Source organism: Bos mutus, chromosome 12 (assembly GCF_027580195.1).
Source record: "Bos mutus isolate GX-2022 chromosome 12, NWIPB_WYAK_1.1, whole genome shotgun sequence".
In the NCBI taxonomy this organism is placed as follows: Eukaryota; Metazoa; Chordata; class Mammalia; order Artiodactyla; family Bovidae; genus Bos; species Bos mutus.
In genome coordinates, this window is record NC_091628.1 from 24,050,229 (window position 1) to 24,064,024 (window position 13,796).

General features: G+C 38.2%; 1 protein-coding gene across 10 annotated transcripts in view; it reads left to right on the forward strand.

Moving 5' to 3' along the window:
- TRPC4 (transient receptor potential cation channel subfamily C member 4) overlaps positions 1-13,558 on the forward strand; it is a 211,421-nt gene extending 197,863 nt beyond the window's left edge. For all 10 annotated transcript variants that reach the window (XM_070380391.1, XM_070380389.1, XM_070380387.1 and 7 more), the window contains 3 exons: positions 7,825-7,866; positions 7,982-8,071; positions 9,983-13,558. In XM_070380391.1, the coding sequence (XP_070236492.1) occupies positions 7,825-7,866; positions 7,982-8,071; positions 9,983-10,711 (861 nt within the window). In that variant the 3' untranslated portion in view covers positions 10,712-13,558. The remainder of the gene's footprint in view (positions 1-7,824; positions 7,867-7,981; positions 8,072-9,982) is intronic.
- Positions 13,559-13,796: the final 238 nt, after the last annotated feature.

Sequence of the window (13,796 nt, forward strand, 5' to 3'; positions counted from 1 at the left end):
TAAGTTGAATTTATTGAAAAATATGGTTGTAAAATAAATATAATGATTTGGATTTAACAAGCAATTACTGTACATTTTCCGCATACCAGGAGATGAGTTAGGAATTAGAGGTGGGCAGAGGCATAAGAAGGTATGTTTTCCATTCTTGAGGGCATCGATTTTAATGTGAGAGACACAATATGAGAATATCTTACTATAATACATGTTACATGATATATTTAACATGACCATGTAGTTATATCCAAGATGCCATGAGAACAGCATGGGAAGTAATTCACGTTTTCCCTGAGAAAAACAGAAAAAGATTTCAGAGATGCCAAACTCTGGCTTCCTCCCTTCCATGTCAAAATATTCTTTCTCATGTTATTCTTAGAATTGGTAAGAAATTGATTTGATCAGTCCCCGAAAATATATTAATTATTAGTACTATCTTGGCACCCCACTCCAGTACTCTTGCCTGGAAAATCCCATGGATGGAGGAGCCTGGTAGGCTGCAGTCCATGGGGTCGCTAAGAGTTGGACATGACTGAGCGACTTCTCTTTGACTTTTCACTTTCATGCATTGGAGAAGGAAATGGCAACCCACTCCAGTGTTCTTGCCTGGAGAATCCCAGGGACGGGGGAGCCTGTGGGCTGCCGTCTATGGGGTCGAACAGAGTTGGACACGACTGAAGCGACTTAGCAGTAGCAGCAGCAGTACTATCTTACTATGCTTTCTCTCATAGGAGTATTTCAATTGAAGAAGACTTTCTGGGACCCAAAATAAAAGCCATATACAAAAGAAATTTGTCTTTAATATTTTAACTTTAGGCTATAGCAGAAGGAATCTTGGGTTTTAAGATGCCATGGAACTTGCAACAAAATACAGGGCCCTGCTCTAATATTTTAAGAGATCCATCTGTGCAGCCACCAAAATAATGGAGGACCACTCTGAGAATTTGACTTCCAGCTCTCTCTCCCGTCCCCCAGAATCCTCCCACTGTTGACATATTTTTAGGACTACATCACCATCATTTCTTAGATGCAAAGAGGAGCTTAACATTGGCTTGGGCTTTCCTATGAAAGCAGTGATTCAAAAGGTAAATGGCATAAGTTAAAGAACGTTCTTCTCTATACATTCCTGGTCAGAAAAGCTCAGTTCTATTTCTGTCATTCTCTCTAAATTTGAATATTTTGATCCAAGTTGATGCACAGCAAGGTAATTCACAATAAATTGTGACCTCAAATCATTCCCTTTTCCCTAGCCATGTAGTTCCCTAACTTTTGGTAATGGATATACTGTGCTTTGGGAATTTATGACAAGACTACATCCATATTGTGAGTTGTCTCTCTTTTCTCCATTCTCCTCCTGTCCTCAGTCCTGCGTCTTCTCTGCTAAGCTGAGGCTTTGGACAAGCACCAACCTAATCAAACTCAATGCTATACATTTACTCTTTATCTAGACTGCACTTCCAGAAGGAGAAGGACATATCTTGGTTTTCGTACTCTTAGTTGAGTTTTATACATTTAGATATTAGATGGAAATAGATCATATGTATTATTTGTAAAGAAAAGCATAAGATAAATAAAAATTAATAAAGTTATGATATCAATGGAGGAGTTAATGGTAAAGAGTCCACCTGCAGTGCAGGAGACCTGGGTTCCATCCCTGGGTCAGGAAGATCCTCTGGAGAAGGAAATGGCAACCCACTCCAGTATGGAGAGAAGGAATCCCATGGACAGAGGAGCCTGGCGGGTTACAGTCCATGGGGTCGCAAAGAGTCAGAAGCGACTGAGCACAGCACAAAGCTAAATGAGAAAGTAATTCCAAAAGGGAGTGCTGTGCATTCATTTCAGTTTGGTTAATCCGCCTGATAGTCCATTGTATAGACAGATGAAGATGAGATAGACACATCCATTAACTAAAAGGTGACTTTGAAGGACTGTTGGCAGTCACTTTGTGTAACAAAGGCACAGCTTAGAAGATTGCTTGACATTTCAGAGGGACCTTAGAAATCAATCACCTCAACCATTTCCTTTTAGAAAAAAGAGCTCTTTTACCTTGGGCAGTGTTTTGGGTGACAGAGCCAGGGAAAAAATTGGTCTTAGTGTCCCTGTTCCCACAAGCTTTCCATCACCCTCTCTTGCTTTCCTGGGAGCTCTGATGACCTTCCACAATACCTTCCATGTGTGTCCATCTTTTGATTTCTCTCAACAGCTTTTGCAGATCCCACCACTGTTCGTCTTTTAGATTCCCCTCTCCCAAAGCCCTTGGTTAACAAGCTGGACTATCTTCCACTCTTATTTCTTGGTTCACATTTTTGAATCAGAATTTTGAAGCTGACTGGGTGGTAGAGTTTATACATTCTCAGAGGCATTTTCTCTAAACCATCCCACTTGGGAGTTGCATACTCTTGTAACCAGCAGCCACCTGAATGTCACCCTGTTGCTCCCTCCCTTCAGGCATTAAGCCCCTGCATGCTCTGAGGGTTACTGATTGGCTATGGTCTAAGAGTCCATTATTGGTGATCTTATCTTGTGATTTATGGCCTCTGGGTAATGCTGATATTACAACTAGCCCTGAAAACATATTAACTTTTTTTTTTTTTTTTTAATCTTTGGACTTCCTTTTATGGGTGACTGGGAGTTCCAGGTAAATTAGCCTTTCATTTGGATTGTTTTATGGGAGAAAGCAGAAATGAAGCAGAAATGCTTCATTGAGCAACACTTTTGGGAAGCAAGCCCAGGAAGGAGAGATGCCTTGTTTCTGGGATATCATGAAAATCCCACCAAGGAGGCAGCCTATTGAAAGTATAATCATAAATTAAGCAACATTTTATAGCTTCTGGCTTTATAGTGTAGGTTTTTCTCTTACCAGTTGAATTTTAACACATTTTATCAGCAAATAACCTTCTCGGTGTTAAAACACGAGTTCTCAAACTTTAGTGTGTCCTAGAATCATCAGAAATTTCCATTTTAACAAGCACTTCCAGCTTGTAACTTTAATTAGAAATTCCTGTTTAAAAAGGCACTGGCATCTAGCTCAGCTTTTTAAACTAAAAGCCATTGTTTGCGTTGGTTGTCCAAGAGGTTTAGATCACTTAATTCAAGCAAAAAGATATTAGAGCAATAAGACTTCTCCAGGGTTTAATTAATATGAAACAATTTTCATGCAATAGACCAGGTTTCCAAATAGAATACTTAAGTTGGCAATGTATTGAACCAAAAAAATACTAGGTCTTTTAACCAAATCATTAAAAAATGATCTTAACCTCTTTAGTTCTGTGTGTTCCACTTTCTCATTTTCTCTGGAGCAGGTAGTGAGGAGAACACGAAACACCATCTCTGTTAGGGTCACTTAGCATCACTCAGCTCTGGAACTGCAGATGGTTTTCTCATGCCTGACCAGTTGCCACAGAAATATATTCAGTTAAGTCACCGCATGGGAATCTGGAGAAGTGACTAGATTAATATACCTATCATTACTAAAGGAAAAAGGCTAATAGCACTTGCCTTTCAGAACTCATTTTTTTTTTTTTAATGAGAATCATTAAAATGTATTTTCTCTTAATCTTCATGACTGTATGCCTACCAACAAATCCTACAGATATGACCGTGTTCACCCACGGGTACCTGTGAATTCCTAATTTACTGTGGTAAGATTTGCCGATAAGACATTTTAATTAAATGTTCTTTCCCAAGTGGGAATCTAGAGGACTGAATTTCTTCTCCATATTTCAAGAGTGAGATCCTGAGTACTTGCTGTGACAAGGCAACCTTCAGCATTTTATAGCGTTTGTTTTTATATGCTTAGAAAGTGTGTTTATGGAGAACAATATGTAGACCCATCAGTAAATGAACCACACTGCCATCTCTACAGAGAGATCATAGCCTGCAGTGACCTCTTGCTTTTTCACTTTTTTTTTTTTTTTAAATAAGAGTACAGACAGTTGCCCCTCTTTGGGGATTCACTGAGCAAAACAGAGAATAAAAGGCATAATTCATGGGCTTAAAATCAGTGATAGAGCCAAACTAGAGTGGGAATGAGAGAAAACAGTGCTAGCAAGGGACTATAGGGAACGAGCTTGGTGAAGCGAGCCTGACATTCCACTGTGTGGACACGGAGAGAAGGAGAGATAGAGTGAGAAAATGTTACCACGAATTCCCTTGAGCCCTTTCTTTCAGAGCTGCAAAACTCTTCTTGCTCTAAAGCAACCTGACACTTCTGTTGAAATCAGAGTTATCTCTGGGTAGCAAAGGTTTTTTCTCACTAGCTGATCCTTTCCTTTATCATTATCTCTGTGATCCAAATACTGCCATTGTCTTGTCCTAACAGATCAGGAGGAACTTGGAAAGGAAGAAGTCTGCCAAGGTGGCAGCCGGTGTATCCTGGGCACTTGCATAGAAAGCCATCCTGCCAATGAACATTCTCTACACCTTGCCAGACTTTGGGTAGAATTCGCCAAGAAAACTCCCATCTTAAAGGGCACATCTCCCTCCAAAATATTTTTCCTAGACATCCAGTAAAGAAAGGAAGATTCCTGATCCATCATATGGCCCATTTTTCTTATTTCAACATAACAACAAATCAACTTAATTTATTTTAGAAAAAGCTGCCAAATGCAACTCCACAGATTTTTCATTGTTGTTTAGTTGGGTCCAACTCTTTTGCGACCCCATGGACTGTAGCCCACCAGGCTCCTCTGTCCATGAGATTTCCCAGGCAAGGATACTGGAGTGGGTTGCCATTTCCTTCTCCAGGGGATCTTCCCAACCCAGGGATGGAACTCATGTGTCCCCAGTCTCCTGCATTGCAGGCAGATTCTTTACCACTGAAATTTCTCAGTAACATGGTAAACATGAATTCATTCACAGAAAACTTCTTTATTCCTAACAGGTCTACCATTCTGTCATTCTACCTAGTCATTAGTTTTCTTTTATAAACAATAAAGAACTGTTAGTCATTGCCGATCACTTTATCAAAGTTTAACATGACTAGCTTGAAAAAAATTCACTACCTCATACGCACTTAGGTACTTTTTAAATGAAATGTCCTTTGTTATACTGCTTTTATAAACACAAATGGTCCATTCTATTCTTGGTCACTTCCAGTGATAATAGAGCAAATCCTTTTGACGTTCAGCTGAACTTTACCCAGCAAAGAGGTTGCAAACATGGTATTGTTGGTGGCAGCTCTATTTTATAAACATTTAATGATGTCACCAGTTTCCAAAAATTATTATTATGTTTATGGCAAAGAATGCCTACAATATGGATTGAAGTCTTTGTGTCTTTGAAAATAAGATATTTGGAACTCCTAACCCCATAATAGTAATGGTCAATAAGTATTGGTGAATTCATTGCATTCATTTTGTTTTCAGTGTTCAGAAGATGGTTGACTGCATCCATTCCTATCTTCCTAGGTTACTGACATTCAATTGGCTGATATAATCTCACAAGACTAAAGACTGTTTTATTTTTTTATTTATTTATTTTTTTTAAAGACTGTTTTATAGTATGACCATCTAGGTATGGAAACAGATTGGTTGGCAAAAACAATTAACTGTAAACTTGGGTTATGATATTGAATAACTCCTGATAGTTATCACAGTAAAATTGTTTATGTTTTTTCTTTCTGCCAGATTATTTTGCTTAAAATTCAAAAAATAATTTTTCCAGAAAAATAAATCTGGAATTATCTTTTAAAGTGTGATCTTTGGTCTTTTTGTATTAAAATTTCAAATTTCATGTATGAGTAAGTTTCTACAGAAGGGAAGACAGTTGTGCTATTTTTAATACTAAAATAAAGTGAAAAGTGAAAGTCACTTGGTGGTGTTTGACTCTTTGCGACCCCATGGACTGTAGCCTACCAGGCTCCTCTATCCATGAAATTCTCCAGGCCAGAATACTGGAGTGGGTAGCCTTTTCCTTCTCCAGGGGATCTTCCCAACCCAGGGATCAAACCCAGGTCTCTCGCATTGCAGGAAGATTATTTACTATCTGAGCCACCAGGGAAGCCCAGGCATCATGATAGTTTTCACTTATTACTCATAATTCTCTGATTCTGTCATCCTTAGTTTTAGTTTTACTTTGAGAAAATTTAAAGTTAAATCATGACTTCAAACTGCTTTCTGACTATTTTAATTGGCTTTTTAAAGACTAAACTAGGAAATGTTATAGAGCCCCAAGATAATAAAAATTGAGTCTACTAAATTCTGTACTAAATCCAGAGTTTCTATTTACTTAAATCATAGAATATGATCTCCTGTGCAATGTTTACAATGAGAGTGCTAAAGAAGGTAGTGTACAGCCAAATTCACACTCAAAGTTTTTGTGTTCACTTAAAGTCAAGGAGGTCTGGAAGGCATGTTACCTCCCAGAAGTGCTTTTTTCCTCAGATTTCAGCTGATCTGTGTCTCAACAGGAGTCACATACCTCCATCTTGTGGCTCATTCATAAAGTTCCCACATTCTTTTTTTTTTTGAAGATGTTCTAATTTTGTATGAAGTTTCAAATTTCCCAGTCCTATAATTAATACCATAATCATTTGAAAATCTGTTTCCTAAGAGTCATGTAAAATTGAATGGCTTTCCAATCATTAGTGGCCTTTACAAAGTGAAACATTGTCTCATCTGTTTCTGAAAGTCACTAATTGTCATGAAACACAAATCCATTCTAATGGCCAACAAAAGTTCCAACTTCCCCTATTTACCTTAAAGAGAGAAAAAGAGTTTCTTTTAAATTGTCTGATTTTTTTTTTCTAGTATCATTTTACAGTGATGTATGCACATCTCTTTTCAAAATTCCATTTTGTCAGCCTCTGATTAAGTATTTACTAGGGAACAAGATCAAAAGACTTATTTAAACCCAAGATACGTTATCTCTTTTGCTTTCTCACAATTTATCAAATTCATTTCTTTGTGACAGAAGTATACTTGTTTTAGATTACTTTGGCCAGTTTTCTTCCTTAAGAATCAATGCTGATATTTGACAAGCATGAAATTAGGATTATATTAGTTTTTTTTCTAGTATCTTTAGAATACTAGTGAAACCTGCAAATATCTACTTTATCATTTATTATTTAACTCAATTTACAATAGACTTTTTTAGTCATTAAACATCTTTTTCTGTTTTGTACTCCATAATCATTGCTCCGTGCTAACCCAAGCTCTGCTCCCAAAACATTCTGATCCCTTCAGAATGATAGCAGGGACTTAAATTTATTTTAAAAAATTAATGAACCCTATCTTTGAGCAGAATCTTTTATTTTGCTAAACTCAACCGTCTAATTCAAACAGCAATTTCCTCTTAATGTATATCTGCTTGAAATTAAGTGTTGGGGAATTCATGGTCTAACAGTGTTTCTGATTACACGTTGTAATGGCTAAATTCTTAATGTGACTATGTTGATATTTATGAAGACCTTCATATTGTTATAACACTACCTTTTCAGTCTATCAGATTTCAATTATTTGACATTTAATTTGTGTTTGATACCTCCAATCTGTGTATCTTAGCATCGTTTCAAATGATTTGGAGTACATACCAACTATGATGACCTAATTCTCCTAATCTTATATTAAAGAACAATCTTGCCATCATTGTTTAATTATTCTATGTATTAAGTACCACAGGAATTATAACCTTGCACTTTGTTGTTTTGGTTCATTCATTCTTTTGATTCGAGTAAGGCTGTCTCTCTAGCTGTTGTGTCCCTTGTCCAGTAAAATTCCCACTTTGCAGAAATGAGGGGAATGATATTCTTGATTAAAAGAACCAGGAATTACTTTACAGAATGGTAAAATATGACTGTAACCGAAAGGCAACTGTTCCCTTCTTTTTCAGAGGCGAGCTGCTGATAATTTGAGAAGACATCACCAATATCAAGTAAGTTATTTTTATATCTTGAAACTTACACTAAAATAAAGCACAATCCCCTCTTTTGAACTGACTCTGGAGAGATCATACTGAAGAGCAATTCTCTCATTTTCTAATGCCTCAGGAAGTTATGCGGAACCTGGTAAAGCGATACGTTGCCGCAATGATTAGAGATGCCAAAACTGAGGAAGGTCTGACAGAGGAGAACTTTAAGGTAACCACTTTCATCTTTGTCACTAAGAGGTGGATTCTACAGAGTGTGGAAGCAGGGCAGCCCATTATAACTCAGAGCTGGAAATGGGGGCCGTGTGTTCTGAGCAAACCTTTCTGCCTTCTTCTTTTTTTTTTTTTAATTCAAGCCCTACTGAATTATTTTTTTTTAAGTGGTAAAATTTCTTTTCAAAATACACTGCATTCAAACAGACTTAATCTGAAAGATCAAGAAGACTTATTTGGACAGAGAAAATCCTAGTGCCTCGTGGCTTTCTGATTGCTGATTTCAGCCATAGGCTTTTTGAAATTTTGATTTGATTTCTAAACCTGAAACGTTTAGTAACCAATGGTCTGAACACAACAAAAGCCTTCTTTGTGTTCTGCACAGCTTTGGTAGAGGAAAATTTAAGGTTTGAGCTTTATTGGAGCTTACAAATGTAGTTTTTCTCCCTGAGTTGTTGTTGTTTTTTAATTATATCAGAGTAAAAAAGGTAGAATACATGAAATACATAGTTCTTATCTCATGGTATAAAATGCCTTTGTTACTCTGCATGGGTTGTTAGGAAGTCTCCAGACAAGAATACTGGAGTGGGGATAGACCCAGGGATAGAACCTGGGTCTCCTGCATTGCAGGCAAATTCTTTACTGTCTGAGCCACCAGGGATTTTGGACAACTGACTAAAAGTCAATAAGATCTTATAGGCAAAAACAAAAACATATAAAAACCCTATAGGAGACCACTGACAAAGAAAAACAGCAGGCTTGACAGGGAATAAATATAAGCAGCCAATTAGGTAAGAAGAGAGATAAATTGCAAAACAAAGCACAGGTTAAAAGTTGACTAGGATCCAAAATGTTCTTTGTAGCCACAACATCCAAATTTTGGAGTTAAATGATTCCTGACACTTAGGGTGATGGGTTGGAGGCAGGAGGCCACCCCAAAGCCCACCAGCAGGTTAGGACTGAGAATTCAGTTGTCCAAAAAGATGAAGGGATGCATCTAGGAAATGCTGTCTATTCACCAATTCCAAGGATTTAGTGGCTGACCCAGATGTTAAGAGAAAATCAACTCCAGGGTAATAAACGATTGAAAATAACTGCCAACTCTTGGAAGGGTAGACTCCACTTTAATTATTTAGTTTTAGATATTCCTGTGGACACCAAAATGTTCCAATATTAAAAATCTCGAAAAAACAAAAAACAAACCCCTACATCCCTGAGAGGATGTGAGATGACTTGAAAGCAGATGCATATTTTGGAGAGAAAGTATTTGAAACTGTAGTCCCAAAGAAACCCAGCATCCCCCACCATTTCAAACTGTAGTCCCAAAGAAACCCAACATCCCCCCACTACAGAGTGATGGGAAAGAAAACTCTTATGGTTTCTTTTACATTAACCTTAGGAAGTCTCCTTTCTACAGAACTGTGATAGGAAAATTGCTAAATCTACTGCTAAATCACTTCAGTCGTGTCCAACTCTGTGCGACCCCATAGACGGCAGCCCACCAGGCTCCGCCGTCACTGGGATTCTCCAGGCAAGAACACTGGAGTAGGTTGCCATTTCCTTCTCCAATGCATGAAGTGAAAAGTGAAGTCACTCAGTCGTGTCCGACTCTTCGCGACCCCATGGACTGCAGCCTACCAAGCTCCTCTGTCCATGGGATTTTCCAGGCAAGAGTACTGGAGTGGGGTGCCATCGCCTTCTCCGATAGGAAAATTAGGAGACATCAAATAGATACAAGTGCATTGGAGAGCATTGACCATCCTGAATGGAACCACAGCGGAGTGGACTCCTAGCTCTCAGAAACAAGTGAAGACGTGTCAGATCCATATATGAAAGGAGCAAATAATAGCTTCCTAACATTTATTTATTTATGTCACAAACTAATTTCATCATTTTTCTTTTCACTTAGGAACTCAAGCAAGACATTTCTAGCTTCCGCTTTGAAGTCCTGGGGTTATTAAGAGGAAGCAAACTCTCCACGGTCCAGTCTGCCCAGGGCACCAAGGAGTCTTCTAACTCCGCAGACTCGGATGAAAAGAGTGATAACGAGGGTAGCAGCAAGGACAAGAAAAAGAACTTCAGCCTCTTCGACCTGACCACCCTCATTCACCCGCGGTCGGCGGCAATTGCCGCTGAAAGACACACCATCAGCAACGGCTCCGCCCTCGTGGTGCAGGAGCCCCCGAGGGAGAAGCAGAGAAAAGTGAATTTTGTGACCGATATCAGACACTTTGGGTTGTTTCACAGACGATCGAAACAACACGCCGCCGCCGAGCAAAACGCAAACCAGATCTTCTCCGTTTCAGAAGGGGTGGCCCGCCAACAAGCTGAAGGACCCCTGGAGAGGAGCATCCAGCTGGAGTCCCGAACTCTAGCTTCACGGGGTGACTTGAACATTCCGGGGCTCAGCGAACAGTGTATATTGGTAGATCATCGAGAAAGAAATACAGACTCCCTTGGTGTACAGGTGAGCAAGAGAGTGTGTTCATTCAAGTCAGAGAAGGTGGTGGTGGAGGACACGGTTCCCATCATACCAAAGGAGAAGAAACACGCAAAAGAGGAGGACTCGAGTGCAGACTATGATGCAAACCTCACAGACACCATCACCCACGAAGACTATGTGACCACAAGGTTGTGATACTTGACCCAAGAAAGCGTTTCTCATCTGTAACACACATTTTCCATAGTGAGCTGGGTGGTGGGGGGAGATGTTTATCAGCGAATTAGCCAATGCTAACTTACACTTTACAGCATTTATCAACTGGGGCATATTAACCGTGTCATGTTTAAATAAGGCAAAGGCTATCCCAAACCCTTGTTTTGTTACCCGCTTTTGCTTTCACAATTTGTTTTACAATTTTTTTGTTGTTGGTGTTAATAAATAAATGCACCTTGTATTCTTGTACTGTTGCGATAACCGACAGGAAATTTTTAGCTCTTTTTCAATTTAAACAAAACTAACTTACTACATGTGGTAGTTGACTCCTATAATAGGATATTTTTATATGCAAAAAAAATGTAGCTGAAATAGTAGAGCTTTTCATAATTTTTCAGGGTCTCTAGAGATGGTTACTCATTAAGGACTTTTCACTGAGCCAGAAAGTTTGGCTTTAAAACACAAATATTATCCAATTATTTCTTAAGAATATGTAAATATCATGCATAATTTAAGCAAACAAGTCTCCTTCTCATGGAATCAAGATCAAGCTCTTAAAATGAAAGTCAGGTATACGTTCTAGAGTTTTAGGGTGTCCAGTTTTTGCTCTTAGTAATTAAAAAAAATGTTTGTCCTTAATACATGTCGATGATTTTTAATGTTTTGTCAGAAAATAATTTTTAAGTTTGTTTTTAATGATCTTTTTCAGACTCACCTGCAAATTGTATAAGTATGAGACTTTGTGAATAAAGAGAATTTCAAAAATGTGGCAAAAGATCTCAGTGCTAGAAAAGAATAACAATAAAGTACAACACCTTAAACAAAGCAAGATGATTGCAGGTTCATAACATCCAGGTGAAAATGAATTCGTTCTAATAATCTAAACCTAAGCAAAGTTACACCCTGTTTTTAACCAGTGCAACATTGCTATAATTCAAAAGAGGTACAAAAACCACACTGCCTCTCGGAACACTAACAAAGACCAAGCAAAATGATGTGCACACACAGGGTTTACTGTGGCCACTTCTGAGATGCTGAAGTTTGGGAGCGAATGAGCTGGATAAACTCCATAAATGTGTGTCCCTTTTGTAAAGCAAAAGGGGTACAAATTTAAAGATGAAATGGATTTGACTCTTTGACAATTACATGATGGAAGCTAGTAGAATTTTTAAAAAATGGATTTCTTAGGGGATGTCAGAATTCAACCTGGAATATTAGATTTTAGTTTATAGGAAAGCAAGAGGCCCTGAAATGCTGAACATTCCGAAATCTGGATTTTGTTGAGGGATTGAGGAATGGGTCAGGGAGCTTTAGAGTAACACAATAAGCCTAATGAATGTTCTGAGTACTTCAACAACACCTTCAGCTCAAGTAGGTTAGAACTCAGAATAAGCCCTGGGAGATAGTGGAATACTTGAATGTTCTAAATCAGACATAGAGTAGTAGGGGAATCATAGTACTAGTCTCTGTACTTGTGATATTTTTCAGTGATTCCTTTTTTGCTGTCTCTGTTGTGTGTGTTTTCCCCTCGACCGTTAAGATCATATATGTATATATCACCATGATACATTCTTCACCGGAAATTTAAGTTCAAATTTCCTCTGTTCCTTCTGGTAACACCACCAACAATAAAAGCAACCAAAAATTTTTTTCCCCGTAGCTTATTTATATCAGAGGTTAGGGTGCTGATGTTTTATAGGTGAACATGGTGATAACAGAGGACCTTTAGAGCACATAACACCTTGCTTTTCAGTGTTCCAAAAATGATGGTTTCTAACAACTCCCAGATGTCACTGACAGAGGTATTTATGGGTTTAAACAAAATACTGGATATTGCTTGTACTGGCTATCCTAGAATTGGAGATTATTCTAAATATGTAGCAATATTGCTGCTGCTGCTGCTAAGTCGCTTCAGTTGTGTCCGACTCTGTGCGACCCCATAGACGGCAGCCCACCAGGCTCCCCCATCCCCGGGATTCTCCAGGCAAGAACACCGGAATGGGCCACCCTTTCCTCCTCCAATGCATGAAAGTGAAAAGTGAAAGTGAAGTCGCTCAGTCGTGTCCGACTCCTAGGGACTCCAGGGACGGCAGCCCACCAGGCTCCTCCGTCCATGGGATTCTCCAGGCAAGAGTACCGGAGTGGGCTGCCTCTGCCTTCTCCAATGTTAGGTGGCATTAATAAGGAGGAACAGTAGGGAAAGAATAAGAAATGATCAAAGAAAAGTGAGATTGCAAAATAAAGGGATGATATATTTTTGAGATTTTTTTTAAGTGAGTAATTTGAGGTTTATTTTGATTTCTATTCATATTTCTATCAACAAATTTCTAAACACCAGAGAGAGGTTTGACATCACACTTTAATTTGTGTAAAACAATGTTTCTTGTATTTCATGCCCTCTGGATCTTCTTATTGCTCACCTATATTTATGTACTTATTTATTGGCAGGGCTGGGTGAAAGAGGATCTAGAAAATTCAATAGAACTTTAATAGAAGTAGGTTCAAGTCATAAGACTTCACCTACCATAGATATGTTTGTAAAAAACCCCTTACAAGAAAGAATGCTATAAAGATGTACCTCACTGTTTGTGATAGATGTATTCTCGAAAATATCTGTGTAAATAAATCTATATTAACTTTGGTAGGGAACTGACTGTGGAACAAAAAAGATAATGGTGGTGAATTATTTTGTAAAATGATGAATTATTTTTCAAAGTGATAATCCTCCCCAAAATGTAACTGTTTCATAAGTTGGATATTTGTATATCAAAATTTCTTAAATTAGATATTTTATTTATGGGCTGGCAATTAAAATACTGCAAAAGCATACTCATTTTCTTGCCTTGACCTGGACAGCAACCCGACACACTTCAAACAATGAAATTTCTTGGGTAACTGTGGGAGAGCAAAGAAAAATTTGATGAAGAGTTAAGGTTGGTAAACTTATCATATTATTCTGAAATAAGCAGTCAAATTTTCAGTTGATGTGTAAGGAATATAGATAACCTAAAATATAGGTAACCTAAAAACACACTCTTCTACTATTCAATAATCCTTAATAATTCTG